Source organism: Terrapene carolina, unplaced genomic scaffold (assembly GCF_002925995.2).
Source record: "Terrapene carolina triunguis isolate 2854851 unplaced genomic scaffold, T_m_triunguis-2.0 Scaffold192, whole genome shotgun sequence".
NCBI lineage: Eukaryota > Metazoa > Chordata > Testudines > Emydidae > Terrapene > Terrapene triunguis.
In genome coordinates, this window is record NW_020664543.1 from 24,781,976 (window position 1) to 24,794,395 (window position 12,420).

Consider the following 12,420-nt stretch of genomic DNA (forward strand, 5'->3'; position numbering starts at 1 on the left):
AATTATTAATTATTAATTATTAATTATTATTATTATTATTTGTATTGCAGTAGCAGCTACGAGCCTTAGTCATGACCTAGGGCCCCATTGTGCTAGGTGCTGCACAAACACAAAACACAACGATAATCCCTGCCCCAAGAAGCTTACTGACCAAGCAGACATCCTGAAAGTTAACCTCCTGAAAGTTAACCCCACCAGTCAAAGTAGGGAAACCTACTGGTGAAACAATGCCCAGACTTGAAACCAAGAAACAATTAACTATGAATTTACAGCTAGCCACATATTTTAACCTATATCAAAAAACTAAGTCTCCTACTCTAAATCCCAGTGGAGAGCAAAGATTGGATTCTGTGTCCATTCAGGTTGGCAAAAGAAGGGAACTTACAGACAGAAAAAACAGATGAGTTCAACAAATTGGCAGCTGGCCTGGAGGGCTGTGATCTGGAGCTGACCTTTTGGTTCTCAGACGAGGGGGTTTAGGCTGTGGAGACTTGGGAGGTTCTCTTTTTCTGTCTGTATGCTGTCCCTTTTGTGACTGTGATTTCTGGTTATTGCCATCAGAGGAGTGAAGTTCTGGAACAGCCAACCAAGGGGAGCGGGGGGGGGAGGGGGCAAAAAACCTAACTAGCTTCAAGACTGTGCTTGGTAAGTTTATGGAGGAGATGGTATGATGAGATTGCCTACAATGGCATGTAGCCAATCTGCAACTGCTAGCAGCAAATATCTCCAAGGGCCAGAGATGGGACACTAGAAGAGAAGGCCTCTGAATTACTACAGAGAATTCTTTCCCACATGTCTGGCTAATGGGTCTTGCCCACACGCCCAGGGTCTAACAGATCACCATATTTGGGGTCAGGAAAGAATTTTCCCGAGTCAGATTAGCAGAGCTACCTTGGGGGTTGTCGCCTTCTTCTGAAGCATGGGGAATGGGTCACTAGTGTAAATGGTGGATTCTCTATACCCTGAAGGCTTTAAATCAAGCTTTGAGGACTTCAGGAACTCAGCCAGAGATTAGGGGTCTATTACAGGAGTGGGTGGGTGAGGTCCTATGGCCTGCAATGTGAGGGTTGCACCCCCCCTTACCCTTGTCTGCGCCCCCTGTCCCCTCCCCCGCTACCCCCCTCCCCGGGTGCCAGGGCCGGGCATGGGTCTGTGGCTCCGGGGGGGGAACACGGACAGGGTTAAGGGGGCTGAGGCTGGGGCCACAACTGGGGATGGTTTTGGGACCAGGGATGGAGCTGGATCCAGGGGCCGAGGCTGGAGGCGGGGTCAGGAGCTGGGCCCCTGGCTCGGTGAGGAGCCACACCAAGGTTGGGGATGGGGTCAGGCATGGGCCAGGAGCTGGGGCTGCAGCTGGGGGCAGGGCCGGAGCAGAGCTAGGGGCAGGGCGGGGCTGGGTGGTGCTCCTTCCCCACTCCCTGTGGGGACTGGCCTGGGCCTGCTGCTCCCTCCTCCCCCCACCGAACGTTCCTTTGTGCCCCCTTAGGAGGACACGCCCCACAGTTTGGGGACCTCTGATGATCTTGATGGTCCTTTCTGGCCTAAAAGTCTGAGTCTATGAGCTGCCCTTTTGTAGCACAGCTCTGGGAACGACTGCTCTGCATATACAGAGTTTTATAACTAAATGTATTTCTTCCATTTCCTTGTGGTAAATGAGACGGACATTTCTGAGTTCCTCCAAACAGCTAGTTTCAACTATATTTAGAGTTACCAGGAAGACTACAGGGTGAGGGATTACTACTTCCCAGGTATACTACTTTAACATTAAAACGAAGCAGTTAATACAAAATATTGTTGTGAAACATAATGCATATACACACATAAAATACTTCGCAAAACCAAGGATATGAAAAGGGCAAGCCAGGCTTCAGTGCATACTCCACCCATAGGCACAAACCTTACCATTACCACAACTACCATACACCACAGATCAGGCAACAACAATACACTTAGACAGCAAGGGTCCGTATCACCAAATGTATATGGCCACATTGCACAGCTTTAATCTGGGGGTCTAAAATCTCCTCAGGGTTATTACTGATTTGGTGTAGCCAGGTTAATCATGGATGACTGCGTGGCCACTGCCAGTCCATGGCCAGGCAATGTCCCCTCCAAGTCCAATCAAGACCTCAAGTCCAATCTTCAGGGCTCAATGTGTGGAGACTTTATCTCTGAGGTGGGCTATATGATCAAAAATGCTAGCTGGCTGTGACAGCTGATGACTTCAATCTTCTTGAGACCAGTTCTCAATAATGCATTCCTATTACTGATAAAATCAAATCATCTTGTGCCTAGTAGTAACTGCTGGCAACGCATATGAAATGCCTCAAGCAGCCTGATGTCTTGTTTAAGAAAGACAGATCATGGCCTGCAAACTTAACGCTGACCCATAGGGATGCCACCCTTCAATCTTTAATCAAACTATCGCCACCTAACACAACACACTAGTGCACTGCACAGCCATGATTGACAGCGTTGGGGGGGGTAGCTCGTCTCTCTCAGCCACATAGACTGTGCACTATTTGTAGGAAAGACCATCTTGCAGATGACACAAAAATTGGGAAAATGGTAAATAATGAAGGGGACAGGTCACTGTTTCAGAGTGATTTGTATCACTTGGTAAACTGGGTGCAAGCAAGCGATATGTGTTTTAACATGGCTAAATGTAAACATATACACCTGGGAACAAAGGATGTAGGCCACACTTACAGGATGGGGTTAGGAAGTAGTGACTATGAAGGTGATTTGGGGGTTACGTTGGATAATCAGCTGAACATGAGCTCCCAGTGGCCAAAAAAGCTAATGCAATCCTGGGATATATAAACAGGGGAATATTGAGTAGGAGTAGAGAGGTTATTTTGTCTCTGTATTTGGCACCGATACAACCACTGCTGGAATACTGTCTCCAGTTCTGGTGCCCACAATTCAAGAAGGATGTTGATAAATAGAAGAGGGTTCAGAGAAGAGCCACGACAATGATTAAAGGGTTCGAAAACATGTCTTATAGTGACACAGACTCAAGGAAATCAATCAATTTAGCTTAACAAAGAGAGGATAGAAGTGATTTCATTACAGTATCTACATGGGGAAGAAATATTTAATAATGGGCTCTTCAATCTAGCAGAGAAAGACATAACACAATTCTGTGGCTGGAAGTTGAAGCTAGACAAATTCAGATTGGAAATATGGTATAATTTTTTTAATAGCGAGAGTAATTAACTGTTGCAACAATTTACCGAGGGTTGTGATGGATTCTCCATCACTGACAATGTTTAAATCAAGATTGGACATTTTTCTAAAGGATCTGCTTTAGGAATTATTTTGGGGAAAGTTCTCTGGCCTGTGATCTACAGGAGATCAGACTAAATGATCATAATGGTCCCTTCTGACCTTTGAATCTATGAATATTTCTGTGGTGTGTTTGTACAGCGTCTACCACAAAGGGATTCTGGTACAGGACTGGGACTCTGAGGTGCTACTGAAACAAAAATAAAACCATGAAGTGCTTTTAGAAAGCCATAAATAACAGCAACCTCCATGAAAACCAAGCAATAGAAGGGATTAGGTTATACCTACTTTTATAGTGGGAGTTAAAATACCCTCCCCTCCACCTGGCCAAGAAAACAGATTCCATTTCACCGTAGTATGTTAATGAGGTAACTAAACTGTCCAGCAGAACTCTGGGGAGCTGGGAGAGTTCTTGTCAGTCACAGGGGCAGTACCTTCAAAGAGAACTGGTACATGGGGTGAATGGCATTGAGGTCGTTCATGATGAAGTACAGCAGAGAAGCCCGTGCTGCTGCAGGTCTGTAGTGCTCCCTCGCCTCGTTAATCTTTGTTTCTGTCACCTTGGACTCCTGGACCTGTGAGGAAATTAAAGACCAAAACAATCTTGAAACTATTTTAATTGTGTGACTCTCTCTCACTTCCGAAAAGATGGGGAGAGCAGAGTTCTTTTGCTGCCCCTGTGTGATGATAACACCTACCACAAAACTGGGTGACCAAAAGAGAGGGCAAAAGCCCCTCTGATTACGACTACAGAGCAATTCTCTGCACTGCCAAGCAGTGAGAATTGGCTGCTGTGATTTCACACAGACTGCAGAGTGAGAACCTGACCTGTTAGCTATTCAAATATTCCCCCTCTGAGCCTGGCAGGTTTGTTTTCTGGGTGGTAAGCAGTGACAGTTAGACCTGGACAGTGCTTATACTGGGAACAGCTGGCCTTGGCTAATTGCCTTGGGTTGTGTTCTGTGAGGCAGGTTTTGGTACATGTTTGTGTTGGCTCCTTCCCTGCCTGTCTCTTTCTGGAATTGAAAAGTGCTGTCACAACACGGTTGGGAAAACCCAAGATCTGCCAGCTGCAGGTAAGCACTCTGCTGTATTTCATTTCACGATGCCCAATTACCTGCTTCCACTGGGCCCCTCTGAGCTTCCCCACAATACGCCCTACTCCTGACGAGCCTAGGTCTACACTACGGGGCGGGGTCGACCTAAGATACGCAACTTCAGCTACGTGAATAGCGTAGCTGAAGTTGCGTATTTTAGGTCGACTTACCTGGCTGTGAGAACGGCGGTGAGTCGACCGCTGCCGCGCCGCCGTCGACTCCGCTTCCGCCTCTTGCCGCGGTGGATTTCCGGAGTCGACGGCAGAGCCATCGGGGATCGATTTTATCGCGTCTTCACTAGACGCGATAAGTCGATCCCCAATAGATCGATTGCTACCCGCCGATCCGGCGGGTAGTGAAGACGTGCCCTGACATCAGCTAATTTTTCCTCGCTAATCGCCCCCCACATGTGGGTCATTAATGAATGTAAGGTACCAAGCAATTCTAGGCCTAGCTAGCACTGCTTCCAGGGTGACTCTGCTATTAACTCCACTCCAAGCTGAGAATTGGTCATTTACTCCTACTCTTTGATTTGCTTCTCAAAGAGTTCAATCCAGGACAGGACCATATCTCATATTCAAATAAGGCTCATTGGTCTGTACTGTCCAGGATCACCCTTAGCACCATATTTAAAGGTGAGTACAAACTGATATGGTTACTTGGTATAAAGCAGAGGTCACTCGTAATGTGGTCTATTTTAATAAATGAAGATGTGAGTAAGTGAGGGGTTGTCCTGGGGGGAGGCGGGGCGCTGATTGGCAAGGAGGATGGATTAATGCTACAGACAAAATGTTGAGGCCTGATCAATACAGGCTGCATGTGCAGGGTTCCAACAAGCAAGGTGCTGGGAGGCAAAATACTCCTGTACTGTCTTGCACAGCTGGCTTAATGACTTTTTCTTCACCTTTACCCTGCCAGTTTTAAGGTGCAGCTAGGTTACAGATTGACAATCGAGAGCTGCAGCATGAGGGTCTGTGCAAGCAGAATTGCTGCAGAAAAGATTACCGAGAAATTGCTAAATGTCACTTTTACCCCCAGGCTGCAGGACTTTTATTGCAGTTCCACCTTTACCTGACAGCAGTTGCATGACTCAGAGGGAATTCGCAGCATACGAAAGAGGGAATCCATGAACTGCTATGAGAACTCCCATGACAGTGTTTGAATTTGAAGACGCATAGAATTTAATATTAATAAGTGCCACAAGTGTATGGGGTCAGGTACAAAAATAAATCTTTCCATTGTTAAGAATTAAAGTGAGAGACAAAGTTTGATTTACAGATTTGTAGAAACTTTAGGCCTTGTCAGCACACATAAGTTGCACCAGTTTAATTGAAAGCAGTTTTTAAACCAGTGCAAGCCCCCATGTGGACATCCTGATTTTGGTTGAACAGCAGCTGATTTTGGTTTAGTGATTCCTAATCAACTTCAGCTAACCCAACATAAGCCATTCTGAAACTGAAGTAGGAGTGTCTGCACGGGGACTTGCGTTAGTTTAACTACACTGGTTTAAATTCACACTTTCAGGGCACGTCTTCACTACCCGCCGGATCGGCGGGTAGCAATCGATCTATTGGGGATCGACTTATCGCGTCTAGTGAAGACGCGATAAAATCGATCCCCGATGGCTCTGCCATCGACTCCGGAAATCCACCGCGGCAAGAGGCGGAAGCGGAGTCGACGGCAGCGCGGCAGCGGTCGACTCTCTGCCGTCCTCACAGCCAGGTAAGTCGACCTAAAATACGCAACTTCAGCTACGCTATTCACGTAGCTGAAGTTGCGTATCTTAGGTCGAACCCCGCCCCCCCGTAGTGTAGACCTAGCCTTAGTTAAACTAGTGTAAGTGTCTTGGGAAGAGTTAAAATGCTTTTAAATAATGAAGGTGAAGTGTCTCTGCTCCTAGGGTTGCCACTTCAGAGGTAAAAAAAAAAAACGGGATATTTGCCTGCCCCCACCCAGGGCACTGTCTCTCCTTCCCTTCTCCAGGGGCTGTCCCGGGCATCGACCTTGGCAAGCAGGATGTGGCAACCTGCTCCCACCCAGAGGTGATCCCCACAGCTGGTTCCTATATGGAAGTGACTGGATGCTGCCAGCCCCAAGCTCAAACTGTGCCGCTCACTGCTCCCAAGCTGCCCTGTCCCCACAGCTCCCAGACACTGGAGCCAGAGCTCCCTCTGTGCAGGTGCTGCCACCCCACAGCTCCCCAACTACAGCTAGTAGGAGCTGGGGGAGCCAGCAGGGGCATGACTAACAGAAAAGGGTTCTTTTAATGTCCCGGGAGGATGTACAATTTCCTGGGAGAGTTACCTAGAAAAAGGGACGATCCCAGAAAAACCCAGACAGGTGTATTCTAGCTCCATGGGGGAGGGTCACCGAGCTTCCCTCCAGGAGCTACAACCAGTGGGAGGTGATTACAGCACAGCCTAGGACAGGTAAACCACTCCAAAGAACACCCCGCCACCCCCTGGGGATTTTTACATATACCGGGTCAGGTCCAAGGAACAAAGAAAGGCTTTTGGCATAAGGCTGGTCTGGCTCTTGTTCATGATCTGAATACTGGCATGAGCCTTTGTCCAAGAGGGCAAGCTCTGCTGGAAGGGTCTGAAGGACCTTGTCATCTACCTGACCCTCATGTGGAAGATGAGGGATCTCTGGTAAGCACAGCATGCGGTTAGACCTTTTATTGTTTTATCTATTTCAGGGGTAGGCAACCTATGGCACGCGTGCCAAAGGTGGCATGTGAGCTGATTTTCAGTGGCACTCACACTGCCTGGGTCCTGGCCACCGGTTCAGGGGAATCTGCATTTTAATTTAATTTTAAATGAAGCTTCTTAAACATTTTAAAAACTTTATTTACTTTGCATACAACAATAGTTTAGTTATATATTATAGGCTTATAGAAAGAGACCTTCTAAAAACATTAAAATGTATTACTGGCACGCGAAACCTTAAATTAGAGTGAAGAAATGAAGACTCGGCACTTCTGAAAGGTTGCCGACCCCTGATCTATTTACTCTGTAAATAAATGTACTGCGCTCTGTGAAGGCTGGCTGGTCACTGATACTCCGCTATTATGGAACCTGCAGGTGCTGAGCTACATCAGATGTGCTGGGATAACCACAGGGAATGGCAGGGGAACTTCAACCTAAATCCCCAGTCTGGAGGGAGACAGTTGTGGGACTCTGCCTATTGGGTAGTTCTACACTTACTGCAGTGTGTAGGATACAGACACTGCATGCCCAGCTAGCTTGGGCATAAACAGCCATGTAGTTGGTGGGGCATGGCTCAGGCAAGTAGAACAGAGAACCCTATGCACCTGAACCCCAGAGTATATACCCTACACTGGCTTTCTACATGCCCAGGCAGTGTCTTCCACATCTACCCTGCTGTTTTTAGCAGCGTAGTGTCCTGCTGCTGGAGCCTTTCAATGCAGCAAGTAGCTTCACACGGTGGTGAAAAGTGTGGGCATGGCCTGTGTGGTCTACACACCACCATAAGAATAGACATAGCCATAGAGAGGGGGATAGCTAGTGGCGTGAGACCTAAGTGGGCATCTCTGGAGCAGAACATGGAGGGGTCCAAAACTCTGAGAGGGGGCATGGAAATTATCCTGGCAGCTCTTGCATTGCCAGATCCATTGCCAGATATCAAAGGGCTCTTATGCCTCACATTCCATTAGCATTGTCTTTCCAGAATGAGCATGGAGTTGACCTGCAGCATGTTTCTCAAGAGTCCTGCCAGTAAAACAACTCAAAGGCCACATAGACTGGATCCCAAGTGAGGTCTAATTCCAACATTCAGCCCCTGTACAACAGGGTGGGTGGTGACCCACTTCACAATTGGAATCTGATTGTTCTTGTTTTAGAAGCTAAAACTGCTGGAAACTTGCATTCTGAATGGAAAAGAAAAATGCTGAAAGAACATTGCATTCTCTCCACTGGAGCTTGATTCAGCCCCACAGCCAAGGCTGATTCACATGCCCAGTGGTTTGTGAGGAAGGTACAGCCACTTGAAATGTTCCAAAGCTGAGGATTGAGGTACATAAAGTATTTCAATGGGTGTAAGCAAATGAGAAGGCAAACCACCCACAAAACAGAGTCAGAGGGAAATACACTGCTGGCTTTGGCTTCCCCAGACACCATCAATCAATGGCTCAGTCTTAAGGCTATGAGGGCAATTGTTTCTAGAATTCACACAGCCTTGCTAAAATGTCCTCTGTGTTCTTCTTTGTGACTGAGACAGGCCTGTAGGAGTTCAAACAAAATATCTTTGTCAAGCAGAATAAATATGATTTTACATTCAGAGCTGTTAGAAACAGCCTAAGAATGGAGGGGAAACTGTTAGCCTCTCAGCGAGGTGGGGGTCCCATGCTGAGAAATGAGAGCTCTTGTTCATGCTTGAACCCCCAGCAAAATGATAGGGAAGGGATGACTTGTGTCTGACAGATACAGGGAAAATGTACAAACAGTAAGACAAGCTGTGTAAATAATAATGGTGACAGTGCAGACTGGTTTAAAAACCAAATTTACACCCAGGGGAACTGCATGGGTATTAAACATCTGAGTTTCTGCAGATTGAATCTGGATCACATAAACACCAATGGATTCCAGCTTGCACCTGGGCTAAAATTCTGGCTTAACTGAGGAAGTGTAACGTATTCAGAATTAATCAAATAAGTAAGTAAATAAATAAATAAAAAAGCCACAGTATTAAGCTGCAGCAGTGTAACCAATCTCGATACAGTGTTTAAGTTTTATTGTTTTACATCAGGCACTGCCATTTTCTCTTCTTCCTAAATAGGCCTTTAACATACACACGCTCTTAAGAATTGAACTGCTTAGAGCCAGCCAGATTAGACAGCACAGGAATTTATACTGATTTCGATTCTCTATGCAGCAGAAGGGGCAAGAGGAACATATTAATCTTTAAGATGAGTAACATCACCCATGTTCCCTTCTTCTGGCCCAGACTTTGCTTTTACCTTTTCTTCAATTTCCGCAGCTGTCTGTTTGGTGGTCTCCAGGTTTTCCACCAAGGCCGTGTCCCCGAGGAAGTTCCCAGATGCTGAGGAGAGCCGGGACAGCAAATTGTCCTCCAAAGTTTTTAAGGTGATTTTGAATCCATTCTGCTGCTTTGTGAGGTCTGACTGCAAATAAACAATGAGGCAAGTTTTAGCCACAGACCAGTGTCAAGGGCAACGTGTCAGCATTAGATTTAAATTTTCACAACCCACTTACACAGGCCAGTGTTTATCATGACCTTTTGCAGCAGAAATCAATCCAATCCCTACTATGCAGCTCTCTCCAAGAAACACTGAACATGTACGGACTGAGAAGGGACAGGAGATGTATGCCCCGCAGCTAGGAATGTATTCAAAATAAGAGAGTGCAAACTGGTTTGGAGAAAAAGAATTGGGTCAGATCTCACACGTACACACACCCTGCACCCTCCCCACTGACACCTCCCGTTTCATGCTTGAGTCAGTCTGGATAAGGATGGCCCTCGGTGCAGTCCGCCACTGCTAGCATGGCCGCCACTCTCTCCCATCCCCAAAGGTCCCAGTACCCCTGCCCATGACACATCAACACACGTCATCTCAGAACTGAGAGAAAAATGGGTAAAAGGCTGACAACTAGAAGCAAAAATGGCCAAAAAGCAGAAAGTTCACTTCTATTCAAAGAGATTAGTGCAAGACACATTGCCAGATAGTTCAGTTTCATAACCCAAGGCACAATAATGCCTCCACTTAGCTGTTACTATGGTTTGTATTCAAGTAGTCCCCAGAGATAGAGCCCTATTGTGCCAGAGAATCGAAGACAGTCCCTGACACAAAGAGTTCACAATCTAAAAGACAAGACAATCAAACAGATATAAACAACTAAATAGCCACTTGCTGAAGTACAGACCTTGTAAATTACAGTGCAATTACAGTTTTCCTTCACACAACAAATCCCTCCATAACAACCTGCTCTGTGTCCAGCTGCCACTCCGTTATCTTTCCTCTGTAAATAATGGTTAATAGAAGACATGGCTTATGGTGAAATGAAGGCATCTCTTCCTCAGCTTGGTGACCCTCCACAAGTAGATTCTGCCCTTGCACAAATGATTGCATCTATTGCTCAGCCTTTGCCAGGGGGCACAGTGCCTGTACTGGGATGAAGGTACATTATCCAAGAGGGCAGTTGTTTTACAAATTCTCATTTTTTAACATTGTAGTGAGGCGGACTGGCCTCCCATGGACTCGGAGGGGGAGGAACCCTGCACTGAGCCATGGTGGGCGGAGCCAGGCCACACTCACCCCTCCTGCCGGAAGTCAGTGGGCGGGACAGGAAGTATAAAAGATGGGTCTGAAAGCTCAGTTGGGCTGCAGCTGCTGGAGGAGCCAGATGCCTCCTGCTTGCACCCGAGCTTGGAGACTGCTGCTGGCCCCTGGGGAGCTGAGGACTGGCCAGAGCCGTACGCTGATCCAACAGCGGAGGAGCTGCCAGCACTACCACAGGTCTTCAACCCGGACGATATGGACAACCCTCTACAGGACCAGGTACAAGCTGATGGGGAGTCAGGAAGTGGCCCAGAGCCAGCCGACCCTAGTCTAACTGCAGCACCACCTGTTGCGGTCAGGATCCCCGCTGATCCAGTGGCAAATCTCACTGCCACTGTTAGGGCCCTTGGCCGGGGTGCAGTGGAGTGGATGGGCCTGTGCCCCACCCTGCCGCCCCAACCCTGGGGTGGCTGTCTCCCCCTCTTGAGGCCAAGAAGCCACCACTTTTCGTCCATCAGTCAGAGCCAGGATGCACGAAGCCCTTGCTGCTCGGCCCTGACCGTGAACACAAGCTATAGACTTATTGCCCTGCCCTGACTGAGGGTCTGGGCTACCTGTCTGCCTTTTTTGCTCGGCCCCTGACTGCAGGCCTGAGCTATAGACTCCCCTTGCCCTGCCCCGCCCTATGGGTCCAGTCTACTTAACTGTGTTTCTTGCTCAGCCCCTAATAGATTCTTGGGCCCGAGCTATAGACTCTTGCCACGCCACTAATTCCCCACGACAGGTGACACCCAGAGACGTCGTGAGGCGGACTGGCCTCCTACAGACCCGGAGCGAGAGGAACCCCGCTGCTGAACCACTACAAACACTATCAGAGAAAATATCCCATGGCAAACCATGCACCTGTCTTGTGCACTGCTGGGTATAATATAAGCTTGGCCTTTCTGCTACTGTGCTGTCAAAAGGAAATAATCACAAATATTTTAGCACATAGAGAAGCCCTTTGAAAGATGAAGGCATTTAAATCCCCAGACTGTATTGAAGTAGCATCGCTTTGTGGCTCAAAGAACTGGCAACAGAAAAGGAGCTTTTTAGCACTAAGGATCCAACCCAATTCTAACTAAAGACAGAGATTTCAAATGCACTTGGAGCAAGCCTGAGGTCAAAGCTGCCATCAGATGGCAATTCAGTGTCAGTATGAAATGATCTGGTTCTCTGAGCTCATTCCAGGCACACAGGCATCCATGCCATCAGAAAGCAGCATTTCTACCCTCACTGTGGTTGATAATCTCATTTATGAGACAAGAGATAGAATGGTCCATGGAAACCAAACTTTCCTCTTATTCTTAAACCCCAATCAGTCCAAGGCTGAGGAGTTATGTACCAGGAGCCCTGCATTGCTCCCCAAGTGGTATTTGTTTTGTATATAGAGGAGTTCAGGCTATCTGTTCTGAACCTTTCATTGATAATAAATCAACTTTAAATCTTCCAAAATGCTGGACTGAAATATTGCATATGTTATTCACACACACACACACACACACACACACACACTGTACACATGTTCCGTATCAATGCAGCACCTACAGTATGTAGAACAGCTAATGCACTGAAGTGTGCAGGTTGTTGACATTCCAACTAGAAATCCTCGTTTTCAGGGACTTATTTCTTGGGCATTACATGCAGGACTTTGCCCAAGGAAGTAAATATTTTATAAGTTTTTTGACACAGAAAACTGATTTGGCTATAATTTTGCATGTTCATAGATTCATAGAT

The 12,420-nt window shown here is 47.1% G+C and overlaps 1 protein-coding gene across 1 annotated transcript in view; it reads right to left on the reverse strand.

Moving 5' to 3' along the window:
- DNAH9 (dynein axonemal heavy chain 9) overlaps positions 1-12,420 on the reverse strand; it is a 374,844-nt gene that overhangs the window by 107,803 nt on the left and 254,621 nt on the right. The window contains exons 56-57 of the mRNA XM_026654587.1: positions 9,364-9,528; positions 3,723-3,863 (exon numbers count right to left, since the gene is read on the reverse strand). Of these exons, the coding sequence (XP_026510372.1) occupies positions 3,723-3,863; positions 9,364-9,528 (306 nt within the window). The remainder of the gene's footprint in view (positions 1-3,722; positions 3,864-9,363; positions 9,529-12,420) is intronic.